Below are 15,651 nucleotides of genomic sequence, written 5' to 3'. Positions count from 1 at the left end.
GATTCTTTTTTTTTTTTTTGAGACGGAGTCTCGCTCTGTCGCCCAGGCTGGACTGCAGTGGCCAGATCTCAGCTCACTGCAAGCTCTGCCTCCCGGGTTCACGCCATTCTCCTGCCTCAGCCTCCCGAGTAGCTGGGACTACAGGCACCGCCACCTCGCCCAGCTAGTTTTTTTAATATTTTTTAGTAGAGACGGGGTTTCACCGTGTTAGCCAGGATGGTCTCGATCACCTGACCTTGTGATCCACCCGTCTCGGCCTCCCAAAGTGCTGGGATTACAGGCTTGAGCCACTGCGCCCGGCCAGGTGATTCTTATGAAATGGTACCTTTGGGAAGCACTGTTCTAGTGGGACAACTGAAGGGAGAGGTTTCCATACTTTCTTCTTATGGTTATGTAGTCTTCCTTGACTACCATGGGTATCTGTAACTGGAGTGTTCAAAAAGGACATTCATAGATCCAGCATCCCAGCTTTATGAGAGGATCCTAGGAAACAAAGTGCCTTCAACCTGAAAAGCTGAGTGGGAAAAAAAGGAGAAAATAAACAGAGTGTTATGGTAATATAGTAGGACAATTAAATTCACTTGGAGGACATCAAAGAAGGCTTAATGAATGAGATGCCATTTGAATTGAGGAATAGAGTGGAATAAAATCCAACAGTGATAAATGGAGTAAGAATGTAATGGGGACAATAGGATCCTAGTAGGTGTTTGCTTTATTTGGCAGAGAAGTTATAACTTAACATTTTGCACATTAGGCTTAGAGTAGCTTAGTGATTAAGAACATAGACTTTGGGCCGGGTGTGGTGGCTCATACCTGTAATCCCAGCACTTTGGGAGGCTGAGGTGGGTGGATCACCTGAGGTCTGGAGTTCCAGACCAGCCTGACCAACATGGAGAAACCCCGTCTGTACTAAAAATACAAAAATTTGCTGGGCGTGGTGGTGCACACCTCTTATCCCAGCTACTCAGGAAGCCTGAGGCAGGAGAATTGCTTGAACCGATGAGGCAGAGGTTGTGGTGAGCCGAGATCCCACGATTGCACTCCAGCCTGGGCGACAGGAGTGAAACTCCGTCTCAAAAAAAAAAACAAAAAAAAAAACCATAGACTTTGATATTAGATCTGACTTTATATTTCAGCTCTGTATCTTACTAGTTCTAGACAAGTTACTGAACCTTTCTAAACATCAGTATCCTTATGTGTAAACTCAGGTTAATCATCTTATTCATCGTAGGTTTGTTTTGAGGCTTAAAGGGTGTCATCTATATAAAGCATAAAATAAAGCAAAGCAAATAGTAAGTAGTCTTCCCTGGAGGGAGCTTGAGACTGGAGATCCAGGGTAGAGATGTAGATTTCTGGCATACAATCAGTAGTTGAAATAATCAGATGAGCCAGAGACATTACAGTTTCTAATTGTGAGGGTGAGACGTCATCATTTTAGCACCTACTGACAATAGTTTGCTTAGGCAAGCAATAATAGGAGTAACTTTTTGTTATATTAGACTTCTTTTTTTCTTTTTTTTTTTTTGTTTTGAGACAGAGTCTCACGGTGTCACCCAGGCTGGAGTGTAGTGGCGTGATCTTGGCTCACTGTAAGCTCTGCCTCCCGGGTTCACACCATTCTCCTACCTCAGCCTCCCGAGTAGTTGGGACTTACAGGCGCCTGCTGCCATGTCTGGCTAATTTTTGTATTTTTAGTAGAGACGGGGTTTTGCCGATGGTCTTGATCTCCTGACCTTGTGATCTGCCTGCCTTGGCCTCCCAAAGTGCTGGAATTACAGGCATGAGCCACCGCGCCCGTCCCGTTTAGACATTTTTTCTACTGTTTGGTTGACATGAGAACAGTGCCTTCTAACATTTTTTTCCCCCACATTTAATTCAGAGTCCTGTGTTGGTACTTTGTGGTCAGACATTAAAAAATAATGTCTTCTGCCAATATTGTGTTCTGCTTCCTGCTCTATTCTGGGTCTCATCAAATTGATGGAGCCTAGGTATTCTCTGGGTCTGCAAATATCCTCCTAAAGAGAGAACATGTGTTGTTGGACTGGTAGCAGGTTCTTTAATTATCACCCATTGAATTCTAGTTGTGATAGCGTTGATGGCCGGAAGTTGCCCTTGGTTGTGTCTTGATCTAATAATTTCACTTATGAAAATTTGATTTTTTTTTTTTTTTGAGATGAAGTTTCGCTCTTGTCGCTCAGGCTGGAGTACAAAGGCGTGATCTGAGCTCACTGCAACCTCTGCCTACCAGGTTCAAGGGATTCACCTGCCTCAGCCTCCTGAGTAGCTGGGATTACAGGCATGTGCCACCATGCCTGGCTAATTTTTGTATTTTTAGTAGAAACGAGGTTTCACCATGTTAGCCAGGCTGGTCTGGAATTCCTGACCTCAGGTGATCCTCCAGCCTTGGCTTCCCAAAGTGTTAGGATTACAGGCGTAAGCCACTGCACCTGGCCAAAAATTTATTTTAAAAAAATAATTCAACAAAGAAAAAGTTAAAGCTTAGAACTTTTCAGTACATATGAAATGTTTACATTTTCAGTGTAAAAACTTGTAACCAGCTTAAATGTCAATTAATACTCAAGCAAATAACATATCATGGTCTCTATAGAATAATTTGCTGTAAATAAAAATTATACTTATGACAATAGTACACTATGAAAATTATTTTCTCTACAGTGAACAAATAAGACAGCATGCAGACTGACACAATGATTATAGCTATGTTATATAACATTCAAAAATAACTTTGTACTTATGAGTGTGTTTATGTGTCTTAGAAACCAGTGTTGAAGTATAAAAGAAGAAGTAAATAAATCTTTTCAGTAGTGAGGTGAAAGTTTTGACTCTAAATAAGAGGGCTAAATCAGTTGCTCTTGTTTGAAGAAGGGCTTTTAATCAGTGCTGGAGGAAAAGGAAAAAAATGTGTGACAGTACATTGACCTTTATAAAGACATCAGGTGGTGCTGGGCGCGGTGGCTCACACCTGTAATCCCAGCACTTTGGGAGGCCTAGGCAGGCAGATGGCTTGTGCCCAGGAGTACCAGACCAGCCTGAGCAACATGGTGAAACCCCATCTCTACAAAAAATACAAAAATTAGCTGGGTGTAGTGGTACACACCTGTAGTCCCAGCTATTTGGGAGGCTGACATGGGAGGATTGCTTGAGCCCAGGAGGCGGAGGTTGCAGTGAGCTGAGATCATACCACTGCACTCCAGCCAGGGTGACAGGGTGTCTCAAAAAACAAACAAACAAAAAACTCCAAAACAAACTTTTTTTTTTGTTTTAAAAAAAGACATCAGGTGAAAGCTAGAAGGGCAATGGGTGAGTCTGTCTTACTGAGAATAAAATACCTAAGCATGAGAAAAGGAGATCATAAGAGGCAAAAAATGACAGGATACACCTTTGTGCAAAGCTGTAGTAGGGAACACACAAAGCAGAGCTCAGGTGCTTCAGTCAACTTCCCAGAATTTTCTCAAAAATGCTGAATAAAAAACACTGTGTCTACTAAGGAGAGAGGAAAACTTGAAGACATAGTAAAAGCATATAAGCCTCATTTTGCAAGACTTATTTGCCCCTCACAGGTAAAGCAAAAAGAGGTTCAAGAATCCCAATACACTGAAAGACCTTCTTCGACCTTGTTTTGTTCTGCATATCACTCAAAAATCAAATGTTGCAAAGGAATAAGTCTGCTAAGCTGAAGAAGACTTTGAAAGTGTTAGTGCTTCACCATGTTAAAGGAAAGGAAAGCCTGATACAGGGTAAAAAGGAAGTTGTGCTAAATGCGGTGTGGCATCCTGGATTGGATCCTGGAGCAGAGAAAGGGCATTAGTGGGAAAGCTTGTGAAATCCAAATACTGTCTGGGGTTTAATAGTAATGCACCAGTGTTAGTTTTATAGTTTTGAGAAATGCAAATGTAAGATTTGATTAGATTAAATAATTAATATTAGGGAATACATTTTTTTTTTTTGAGACAGAGTCTTGCTGTCACCCAGGCTGAAGTGCAGTGGCACTATCATGGCTCACTGCAGCCTCAATTTCCCAGATTCAGGTGATCCTCTCATCTCAGCTTCCCGGGTAGCTGGGACTACAGGTGCATGCTACCATGCCCAGATTTTTTTTTTTGTAGAGATGAGGTTTCTCCATGTTGCCCAAGCTGGTGTTTTTTAAAAAAGGTATGTTAGGCAGGACATGGTGGCTCACCCATGTAATCCCAGCACTTTGGGAGGCCGAGGTGGGGCAGATCACCTGAGGTCAGGAGTTCAAGACCAGCGTGGCCAACATGGTGACACCCCGTATCTACTAAAAATACAAAAAATTAGCTGGGCATGGTGGCACCTGTGTGTAGTCCCAGCTACTTGGGAGGCTGAGGCAGGAGAATCACTTGAACCCGGGAGGCAGAGGATGCAGTGAGCTGAGATCGTGCCACTGCACTCCAGCTTGGATGATAGAGTGAGACCCTGTCTCAAAAAAAAAAAAAAAAAAAGTAAAAGAAAAAACATGCTTTTTTCTTTTGAATACTGTTGAATAAGAAAAGTAAAAGAAAAAACATGCCTCCTTTTGAATACTGTTGAATACTGTTGATACATGATGCCATTAATGCTTATCTTTTGACCCTTGCAGGCTTCCAGGAAGCAGATGATAGGTTGGGTCTAGAAGCTTGATAAGAGACTAAAAAAGTACAGTAATACTCTTAAAAAGTATAGGTACAGTATAATAGCCACAAACACCTAGCAACTTAATAGATAAAAGGTAGTAGTTTTGTTTTCTAAGCCTTATTTGTTGATCAGTATAGGGGATGGTTAGTTTTTCGTTTGCCTTTGAATTATAGTAATGCTTCATAATAGATTGTGATCATTGTATTTTAGGTTTCTGCAGTTCTTTTTTTTGTGGGGGGGGACAGAGTCTTGCTTAGTCATCTAGGCTGGAGTGCAGTGGTGCGATCTCTGTTCACTGTAATCTCTGCCTTCCAGGTTTAAGTGATTCTCGTGTCTCAGCCTCCCCAGTAGCTGGAATTACAAGCGTGCACCACACCCTACCCAGCTTATTTTTGTGTTTTTAGTAGAGATAGAGTTTCGCCATGTTGGCCAGACTGGTCTTGAACCCCTGGCCTCAAGTGGTCTGCCTGCCTTGGCCTGCCAAAGTGCTGAGATTACAGGTGCCTAGCCTGCAGTTCTTTTAATAAGTTAAAAACTCTTTTGACCAAGGTTATCACACACATGGATAATATTCTCTGGGGGTAATAATGTTCTAAAATGTTCTAGTTACCAAGATGTAAGGTTGGTGAAGTTGGAGAGGTATAGTGTTGGCTTTAAGTTACTCTTTGTTTTGAATATCATTAATACTAAAGCTGTAAAATATGTTTATTCAAATGTTTCTGTTTACTATGCAGGCTTACAGTGGAACACCTCTAACAGAAGAAAAGGAGAAAATAGTCTGGGTCAGATTTGAAAATGCAGATTTAAATGGTATGGTTTTAACTTTTTTGGGACATATGAATTGTTTGTTTGGAGTACCTGATTCCAAAAAGAGAGCCTCTACTTTAGTCAGATTAGTTTCTCTTATAGTAATTTTTCAGTTTTCAAAATAAAAGGTAGCATAACTACAGTACAGAAACTTTAGAACTAATATTGTGTAATAAGTCTTAAAGTAACTGTAACACAGTGTGTAAGTGTTAAACTTTGATGAAGTTAAAGTGAGTTAAAATTTTCTCAGGCAGAAAAATGGTTTTCTTAAAAAAGGAGTTATTCAAGTTTGGTCAGTTGTATAGGATTTATAACTGCAAAATCATCGTTAGTGTTGAACTTTCTAGGCTTGAAAATTGTTTTTCTCTGAACAGAATTTTATGCTAGTCCAAGTACCTCATATAAGTGGAATCATACAGTATTTGCCTTTTTGTAACTGGCATATTTCACTTAGCATAATGTCCTCAAGTTTCATCTAGGTTGTAGCATGGGTCAGAATTTCCTTCCTTTTAAAGGCTGAATGAGGCAGGGCACAGTGGCTCATACCAGTAATCCCAGCACTTTGGGAGGTTGAGGCAGGAGGGTCGCTTGATCTTAGGAGTTCAAGACCAGCCCGGGCAACATAACCCAACCCTGTCTCTACAAAAAATTAAAAAATTAACTAGGCTTGGTGGTGTGTGCCTGTAGTTTCAGCTACTTGAGAGGCTAAGGTGGGAGGATTGCTTGAGCCTGGGAGGTCTAGGCTGCAGTGAGCCGAGATTGTGCCACTGCATTCTAGCCTGGGTGATGGAGTGCAACCCTGTCTAAAAATAAATAAATAAATAAAGTTAAATAAGTAAGTAAATAAAAACAATCATTTATAAAAGGCTGGATGGGCTGAGCACTGTGGCTCATGCTTGCCGTCCCAGCACTTTGGGAGGCTGAGGTGGGAGGATCACATGAGGTCAGGAGTTCAAGACCAGTCCGGCCAACATGGTGAAACCTCATCTCTACTAAAAATACAAAATTAGCCGGGCATAGTGGCGCACTCCTACAGTCCCAGCTACTTGGGGAGCTGAGGCATGAGAATCACTTGAACCCAGGAGGTGGAGGTTGCAGTGAGCCAAAATCATGCCACTGCACTCCAGCCTGCGTGACAGAGCGAGACTTCATCTCAAAAAAACAAAAAACAAAACAAAAGCAAAAAAAATAACGGAGTCTCACTCTGTCGCCCAGGCTGGAGTGCAGTGACATGATCTTGGCTTACTGCAACCTGAGCCTCATGGGTTCCAGTGATTCTCCTGTCTCAGCCCCCTGAGTAGCTGGGATTAAAGGCGCTCGCCATCACGCCCAGCTACTTTTTGTATTTTTAGTAGAGACGAGGTTTCACCATGTTGGCCAGGCTGGTCTCGTACTCCTGACCTCAGAGGATTCACCCGCCTCGGCCTCCCAAAGTGTTGGGATTACAGGTGTGAGCCACTGTGCCCAGCCTTCTATCTCTTTGAGACTGTACTTTTGAGAATTGCTGGCTTATATAGTAATTTTGTTTCTAATGTTTTGAGGAACCACCATGGTTTTCCTCAGTGAATGTACCATTTTTCATTCCCATCAACAATGTACAAGGGTCCCGAAGTTTCCTCTCTCTCTCTCTTTTTTTTTTTTTGATAGTAGCCATCCTAATGGGACTGGGTTGTGGTTTTGATTTGGATTTTCCCTAATGATTAGTAATGTTGAGCGTCTTTTTATGTGTTTATTGGAATTTGTTTAGCTTCTTTGGAGATACGCCTCTGCAAGTCCATTGCCCATTTTTGAATTGTGTGGTTTTGTTTGTTTATGTAGTTTTAGGAGTTTTCTAAATATTCTGGGTATTAATTCCTTATTAGATATAAGATTTGAAAACATTTTCTCCTATTCTGTGAGTTGCTTTTTCCTTGAAGACTTTTCAAATATGAAGCCTTTTTTTTTTTTTTTGAGATGGAGTCTCGCTCTGTCACCCAGCCTGGAGTGCAGTGGCGCAATCTCAGCTCACTGCAGCCTCCACCTCCCAGGTTTAAGCGATTCTTCTGCCTCGGCCTCATTAGCATCTGGGACTATAGGTGTTTGCCACCACAGCCAGCTGACTTTTGTATTTTTAGTAGAGACAGGGTTTCACTGTGTTAGCCAGGATGGTCTCTTGACCTTGTGGTCTGCCCGCCTCGGCCTCCCCTTGACCTTGTGGTCTGCCCGCCTAAGCCTCCCAAAGTGTTGGGATTACAGGTGTGAGCCACCACGCCCAGCCTATACCACATTTTATTTTATTCATTCATTTATTGAAAGACATTTGCGTTGCTTCTACCTTTTGGCTTTGTGAACAATGCTGTAATGAACATGGGTGTACAAATATCTCTTCTAGTGGAATTGTATCATATGGTAATTCTTTTTTAAATTTTTTGAGGAACCACTATACTGTGTTCCTTGGGGGATTTTAAATTTTATTTTTAGAGAAAGGGTCTCCCTGTGTCATTCAGGCTAGAATGCAGTGAAATGATCACAGCTCACTGCAACCTTGAACTGTGGGGCTCATGTGATCCTCCTGCCTCAACCTCCCAAGTAGCTAGCACTATAGGCACATGCCTCCATGCCCAGCTTATTTTTAAATTTTTTTGTAAAGATGAGGTCTTGCTATGCTGCCCAGGCTGATCTTGAACTACTGGCCTCAAGGAATCCTCCTGCCTCAGTCTCCTAAAGTGCTGGGATACAGGCATGAGCCACTATACTTGGGCTCATAGGGGATTTAACAATAATCTACTCATGGATCTGGGAAGGATAGGGGCTTCACACTTTTAATCTTTGTCCACTTCTTGTCACTACTTCTTTCTGAATGTTTGCATCTCTTCTTTGACTTCTTTAACAAAGAGAGAGTTGGTGCAGTGGTTACTCAAAGCTCTTTATTCATACCTTTATGATTATATGATACAATCAAAGAGGAAAAAGTATTCATTTGGAGATCCGGATGGCTCAGTCTGAGTCACTCTCCCATTATTGGAATAGTTGCTGTGGCCGAGGATGTAGTACTAGAATTGCTCAGCTGGTCATGTGCCTATCCCTGTGCTTGATGGAGGATAAGATTAGTTACCAGAAAAGAGGGAGTTACAGAGTAGGAAGTGTGTGAGGTATGCAAAGGTAATAGCTGCTACAGCTTGCCCACATTAACATTCTGACATTTTTCTGTCAAATTCTCTAAACGTGAGAATATAGTTTGAATCCCAGACTACATCAAATCAAATTGATGCTGGTTTACTCTAGTATAATGGGAATCGCTTTCTAGCCTGTGCAGTGAAATTCTTATCATCCCCTAATCCCATACTTCATACTTGGCCAGTTTTTTTTTTTTTTTTTTTTTTTTTTTTGACAAGAGTCTCACTTATTCACCCAGGCTGGAGTGCTAGTGGCACACACCTGTAGTCCCAGCAGCTCAGGAGATTGAGGTAGGAGAATCGCTTGTGTCCAGGCGTTCTGGGCTATAATGTGCTATGCTGATTGGGTGTCTGCACTAAATTTAGCATCAGTATGGTGACTTCCCAGGAGTGGGGAACCACCAGATTGTCTAAGGAGGGGTGAACCAGCCCAGTTCAGAAATAGTTAAAACTCACATGCTGATCAGTAGTGAGATTGCATCTGTGAATAGCCACTGCAGTCCAACATGGGCAACATAGTGAGACCCCATCTCTAAAAGAAAATGCTTATAAGCTTCTATTGCTCTAGAAGCTTGGGTCCCTTAGATCTGTGGGACAGCTACATGAAGATGCCTCCTAGACATCCTCAAGTAGGTATCCAGAGTAGAAATCTCTGATTTCTTTTCCCATCTAATTGTCTCTCCTTAGCAGCTGTGCACTGACCCTACTTACCTTTCAGGTCATTAAAGCCACAGAACTTTTCATGCCTCAGGATCTTTGCCTAGGGGATCCTCTAGGTGAAGTGTTATTTTCTGCTTCTATCATCATTTACCTTTTAGAGTGTACAAAAATGACTGGACAGGCTGGGCGCAGTGGCTCATGCCTATAATCCCAGAACTTTGGGAGGCCAAGACAGTAGGTCACTTGAACCCAGGAGTTCAAGACCAGCCTGGGCAACATGGCAAAACCCCATCTCTACCAAAAAAAAAAATACAAAAAAATTAGCTGAGTGTGGTGGTATGTCTCTGTAGTCCTAGCTACTCGAGGGGCTGAGGTGGGAGGATTGCTTCAGTCCAGGAGGTCGAGGCTTCAGTGAGCTGTGTTTGTGCCAGTGCACTTCAGACTGGGTGACAGGGCAAGACCCTATCTCTGAATGAATGAATGAATAAATGAGGGAGGGAAGGGAGGAAGGAAAATAAAGAAGCAGGTTTGAGAAGAAAGATTCAGTTTTGGCCGGGCTTAGTGGCTCATGCCTGTAATCCCAGCATTTTGGCAGGTAGATCTCCTGAGATCAAGAGTTCGAGACCAGCCTGGCCAACATGTTAAAACCCCGTCTCTACTAAAAATACAAAAAATNAAAAATTAGCTGAGTGTGGTGGTATGTCTCTGTAGTCCTAGCTACTCGAGGGGCTGAGGTGGGAGGATTGCTTCAGTCCAGGAGGTCGAGGCTTCAGTGAGCTGTGTTTGTGCCAGTGCACTTCAGACTGGGTGACAGGGCAAGACCCTATCTCTGAATGAATGAATGAATAAATGAGGGAGGGAAGGGAGGAAGGAAAATAAAGAAGCAGGTTTGAGAAGAAAGATTCAGTTTTGGCCGGGCTTAGTGGCTCATGCCTGTAATCCCAGCATTTTGGCAGGTAGATCTCCTGAGATCAAGAGTTCGAGACCAGCCTGGCCAACATGTTAAAACCCCGTCTCTACTAAAAATACAAAAAAAAAAAAAAAAAAAAAAAAAAATTAGCTGGGCGTGGTGGCTTAGCTGGGCGTGGTGGTGGGCACCTGTAATCCCAGCTGCTCAGGAGGCTGAGGCAGGAGAATCGCTTGAACCCAGGAGGTGGAGATTGCAGTGAGCTGAGATCACACCACTGCACTCCAGCCTGGGTGATGGAGAGAGACTCTGTCTCAAAAAAAAAAAAAAAAAAAAAAAGATTCGGTTTCACTTTACACCTTGACTTTTGAGGTGTGAGTAGAAATCTAGTATCCCTATCCTCCCACCAATTGCAAACAGTTTTCTAAGGAGAGAGCGTATACTGAGTGCAGTCATGGAAGATTCACAGGTGAGTTAAGACTGGACAAGTTTTTGAAGGATGGGTGAATCAAAGGAAGGGAGGACATTGTAGTTGGCTGAAACCATGCAAAAATGCTAGATGTCTCTATAGGAAAGACCGTAAAGTTCAGATTTAGAGGTAGAATAAGAAAAAAGAAACCAGTAAAGAAAATAGGCGGGGTGCGGTGGCTCACGCCTGTAATCCTAGCACTTTGGAAGGCTGAGGTGAGTGGATCACCTGAGGTGAGGAGTTCAAGACCAGCCTGGCCAACATGGTGAAACCCCATCTCTACTAAATAATACAAAAATTAGCTGGGTGTGGTGGCGGGCACCTGTAATCCCAGTTGCTTGGGAGGCTGAGGCAGAGAGAATTGCTTGAACCCAGGAGGCAGAGGTTGCAGTGAGCCGAGATTGCATAACTGCACTCCAGCCTTGGGGACAGAGCAAGACTCCATCTCGAAAAAAAACAAAAAACAAAAAGCAAACAACAGCAACAACGAAACAGGATTCTGTCTCAAAAATAAATAATTAAAACAGAGTTGATATGTCAGATTTGATGATGTACACAAAAGCACATAGGAACTTATAAAACACCATTTTTTTATTTATTTATGAGACGAAGTCTCACTCTGTTCCTTAGGCTGGAGTATAGTGGCACAAACTTGACTCACTGCAACCTCTGCCTTCTGGGTTCAAGCAGTCCTCCTGCCTCAGCTTCCCAAGTATCTAGGATTACAAGTATGCACCATCATGCCCAGCTAATTTTTGTATTTTTAGTAATATTTGTATTTTAGTTTCAGCATGTTGGCCTGGCTGGTCTTGAACTCCTGACCTCAAGTGATCTGCCCACCGTGGCCTCCCAAGGTGTTGGGATTACAGGCGTGAACCACCACGCCTGGCCAAAAACACCATTTAAATGTCAGGTATAAAAATAATTATACCCTAGGTACATAATTTTATAATTCTGATTTTTGCTGGGTATGGAATCATGTTCTATTAACATTGCAACAGTGAATTCCTGTTGAAAGAAAATGGGCATTAAAGAATTACTGATGTATTTAATGGTTGTGATTTTTTTTTTGAAAAGCCATTTAATGGTTTTGATTTTTTTTTGAAACGGAGTCTCACTCTGTCGCCTCGGCTGGAGTGCAGTGGCGCAATCTCCACTCTCTGCAAGCTCTGCCACCTCCTGGATTCACACCGTTCTCCTGCCTCAGCCTCCCTAGAAGCTGGGACTACAGGCGCCCGCCACCACACCTGGCTAATTTTTTTGTATTTTTAGTAGAGACGGGATTTCACCGTGTTCGCCAGGATGGTCTCGATCTCCTGACCTCGTGATCCACCCGCCTTGGCCTCCCAAAGTGCTGGGATTACAGGTGTGAGCCACCGTGCCTGGCTGGTTTTGATTTTTATCTTTAAGAGTAGGATGTCACTAATGCAGGAGATGGAGGTAAAGAGATATGTCATTATTTGTGTTTTTAAAAGAGCAGTTTGCTGCTGGGAGGTGGGGGTTGCAGTGAGCCAAGATCGAGCCACTGCACTCCAGCCTGGGTGACAGAGAAAGACTCCATCTCAAAAAAAAAAAAAGCAGTTTTGGCTGGGCATGGTGGTTCACACCTGTAATCTCAGCACTTTGGAAGGCCAAGGTGGAGGACTGCTTGAGGTCAGAAGTTTGAGACCAGCCTGGGCAACAGAGTGAAATCCCATCTCTACAAAAAAATAAAAAAATTAGCCAGGCATGGTGGTGCATACCTGTGGTCCCAGCTACATGGAAGGCTGAGGCAAGAGGATTGCTTGAGCCCAGGAGGTTAAGGCTGTAATGAGTCTTGTGTCATTGTACTCCAGGTTGCACAACAGAGTGAGACACTGTCTCAAAAACAAAAGCAAAAACAAAAAACAGCAGTTCAACTCTAATGTGAAGTTTGGTGAGCAGTGGTGGATGCAGGAAGCTATGTATGCTTTTGGAGTAGCTGTAGTAGCTGGGACAGGGTGGTGGTGGTGTAAGAGGAATGAAGAGAACAGTTTAGGAAGACACAGGGACTTGGGATAGATTTACTGTTATAGGTGAGGAAGAAAGTGGTTCCTGGCTTTGCCAATGTGATAATGATGCTTTTCACCAAAATAAGGAACTCTGGAGGAAAATCAGGCTTGGTGAGGAAATCATGATCTTTGAGTGGAATTTGCACTTCTATTGAGACATCCAAACTCCATATTGAGGAAGTCACTAGCAGATACTAATTGAAGCAGTGGGTGGAATGAGTTAACCTAGGAGAGGATATATGGTAAGAAATGGAAATTTAGAAATTGGTTTTGAGTAACTCCAGTATTTAGAGACTAGGTAGAAAAGAATGCCACAGCAGAGAGAATGGTGAAAGAGTGACTAGAGAAAGTGAAGAAAAGTTAGAGGATTATCCCTGAAAGACCAAGGGAGAGTATTTTAAGGAATAGGTGGTGACCATTGGTAATGGTGGCTGAGTAGTCTAAAAAGATGTGCTTGGGCCAGACATGGTGGCTCATGCCTGTAATCCCAGCACTTTGGGAGGCCGAGGCGGGTAGATCACGAGGTCAGGAGATTGAGACCATCCTGGCTAACATGGTGAAACCCCGTCTCTACTAAAAAAATACAAAAAATTCCGGGCGTAGTGGCAGGCGCCTGTAATCCCAGCTACTTGGGAGGCTGAGGCAGGAGAATGGCATGAACCTGGGGGGCGGAGCTTGCAGTGAGCCGAGATCTTGCCACTGCACTACAGCCTGGGAGACAGAGCAAGACTCCGTCTCAAAAAAAAAAAAAAAAAAAAAGATGTGCTTGAAAATTATCTATTGGATTGAACTATTTAGAGATTATTGGTCACCGTTAGTGGTGACCAAAAATCACTTGGGAGGCGTGTTAGGGACATTCTGAAGTGGGTTTGGGGTAAATGTTAGATGAAAAATGATGACAGTTGGGAATAACCCAATTGAGGAATTTAGCTTCTAGGAGAGGGGAGGCCGGGTGCAGTGGCTCACGCCTGTAATCCCAGCACTTTGGGAGGCCTAGGTGGGCAGATCACTTGACGTCAGGAGTTTGAGACCAGTCTGGCTAACATGGCAAGACCCTGCCTCTACTAAAAATACGAAAATTAGCTAGGCATGGTGACGCAATCTGTAATTGCAGCTACTCAGGAGGCTGAGGCACTAGAGATGGAGGTTGCAGTGAGCTGCGATCGTACAACTGCACTCCAGCCTGGTTGATGGAGTCAGAGTCTGTCTCCGAAAAAAAAAAAAGTCAGAGAGAAGAGTGATGAAATCCAGTTGAGGAAGAGGACTGTTTATTGCTTTATGATTTTTAAAAACATTTATTGTACAAAATATGGCAGATAACGCAAAAGTATACATTAGTGAATGAGTTTTTACAAATCCAATGCTTATGTAAGCAACACCTAAAAAATAGAATATAGTTGACCCTTTAATAACATGGATTTGAACTGTGCAGGTCCACTTTAGTTATACCCAGACTTTTTGGAATAAATATGTTGGAAAATTTTTTGGAGATTTGTGTGACACTTTGACAAAAACTTGCAGATGAACCACATAGCCTAGAAACATCAAAAAATTAAGAAAAAGATATGAATGCATAAGATGTATAGATACTAACCTATTTTATCATTTACTATAAAATATACATAAATCTAGGCTGGGCACGGGGGCTCACGTCTGTAATCCCAGCACTTTGGGAGGCCAAGGCGGGTGGATTATTTGAAGTCGGGAGTTCAGCCTGGCCAACATAGTGACACTCCATCTCTACTAAAAATACAAAAAAAAAAACCCCCAAAACAAAAAAACCCACAAAAAACCATTAGCTGGGCGTGGTGGCACACGCCTGTAATCCCAGCTTCTTGGGAGGCTGAGGCAGGAGATGTGCTAGAGCCCAGGAGGTGGAGGTTGCAGTGAGCCAAGATTGCGCCAGTGCACTCCAGCCTGGGTGACAGAGTGAGACTCTGTCCCAAAAAAAAAAAAAAAAAAAAAAAAAAAAGGGATGTATCTCTGTCTCTCTTTCTCTCTATGTATATATGTATGTATAGATATACACACAGAAATCTATTATAAAAAGTTAAGATGTATCGAAATGTACACGCACACTTAACAGACAGTACGTGGTGCCATCTATAATCATGTAAACAAATGTATAGATGCAGTATTGAATTTTAACTGCATAAAATTAACTGTAGTACATACTGTACTACTGTAATAATTTTGTAGTGACCTCCTGCTGCTGTCACAGGGAGCTCAAGAATTGCAAGTATCCACTTAAAATCATCTCTGGTGAGCAGTTTATGTTTCTAGTAAATTGCTGTGTCACAGTGGAAAGTGATCTCTTTGGATTCTCACCTATTTTGCATCATGTTAATTGTAACACTATAAACCTTGAATAGCACGATGGGTCCCATATGAAGTGCCCACTAGTGATGCCGGAGATTCTCCCAAGAAACAGAGAAGTCATGACATCATGGTAAAAAGTTGAATTGATTGATATGTACTGCAGATTGAAGTCTGCAGCTGTGATTGCCCACCATTTCAAGATAAAGGAATCTGGCCTAAGGACTATTGTAAAAAAAGAAAAGGAATTTTTTTTTTTTTCTTCGAGACAGGGTCTTCCTCTGTCACCCAGGCTGGAGTGCAGTAGTACACTCTCAGCTCACTGCAACCTCCACCTCTGGGGCTCAAACAGTCCTCCCAACTCAGCCTCCCAAGTAACTGGGACTCTAGGTGTGTGCCACAGCGCCTGGCTAACTTTTGTATATTTTTGTAGAGACCAGCCTGGGCAACGTGGCAAAACCCTGTCTCTATAAAAATTAGCTGAATGTGGTGGCGTGTGCTTATAGTCCCAGGCAGGAGACTGCTTGAGCTTGGGAGGCAGAGGTTGCAGTGAGCTGAGATAGCACATTACACTTCAGCCTGGGCAATGGGAGTGAAACCTTGTCTCAAAAAAAAAAAAAAAAAAAAAAAAAAAAAAAAAAAAAAAAAAAA

General features: G+C 42.6%; 1 protein-coding gene across 1 annotated transcript in view; it reads left to right on the top strand.

Moving 5' to 3' along the window:
• Positions 1-15,651, top strand: part of BCAS3 (BCAS3 microtubule associated cell migration factor) — a 749,063-nt gene that overhangs the window by 7,583 nt on the left and 725,829 nt on the right. Inside the window, exon 4 of the mRNA XM_017870817.1 lies at positions 5,391-5,466. Coding sequence (XP_017726306.1) covers positions 5,391-5,466 — 76 coding nt within the window. The remainder of the gene's footprint in view (positions 1-5,390; positions 5,467-15,651) is intronic.

The sequence above is a fragment of the Rhinopithecus bieti genome, unplaced genomic scaffold (genome assembly GCF_001698545.2).
Source record: "Rhinopithecus bieti isolate Rb0 unplaced genomic scaffold, ASM169854v2 scaffold_5497, whole genome shotgun sequence".
Classification (NCBI taxonomy): domain Eukaryota; kingdom Metazoa; phylum Chordata; class Mammalia; order Primates; family Cercopithecidae; genus Rhinopithecus; species Rhinopithecus bieti.
The sequence above is the reverse complement of the archived record's forward strand: the minus strand, read 5'-3'. Positions and strand labels throughout refer to the sequence as shown.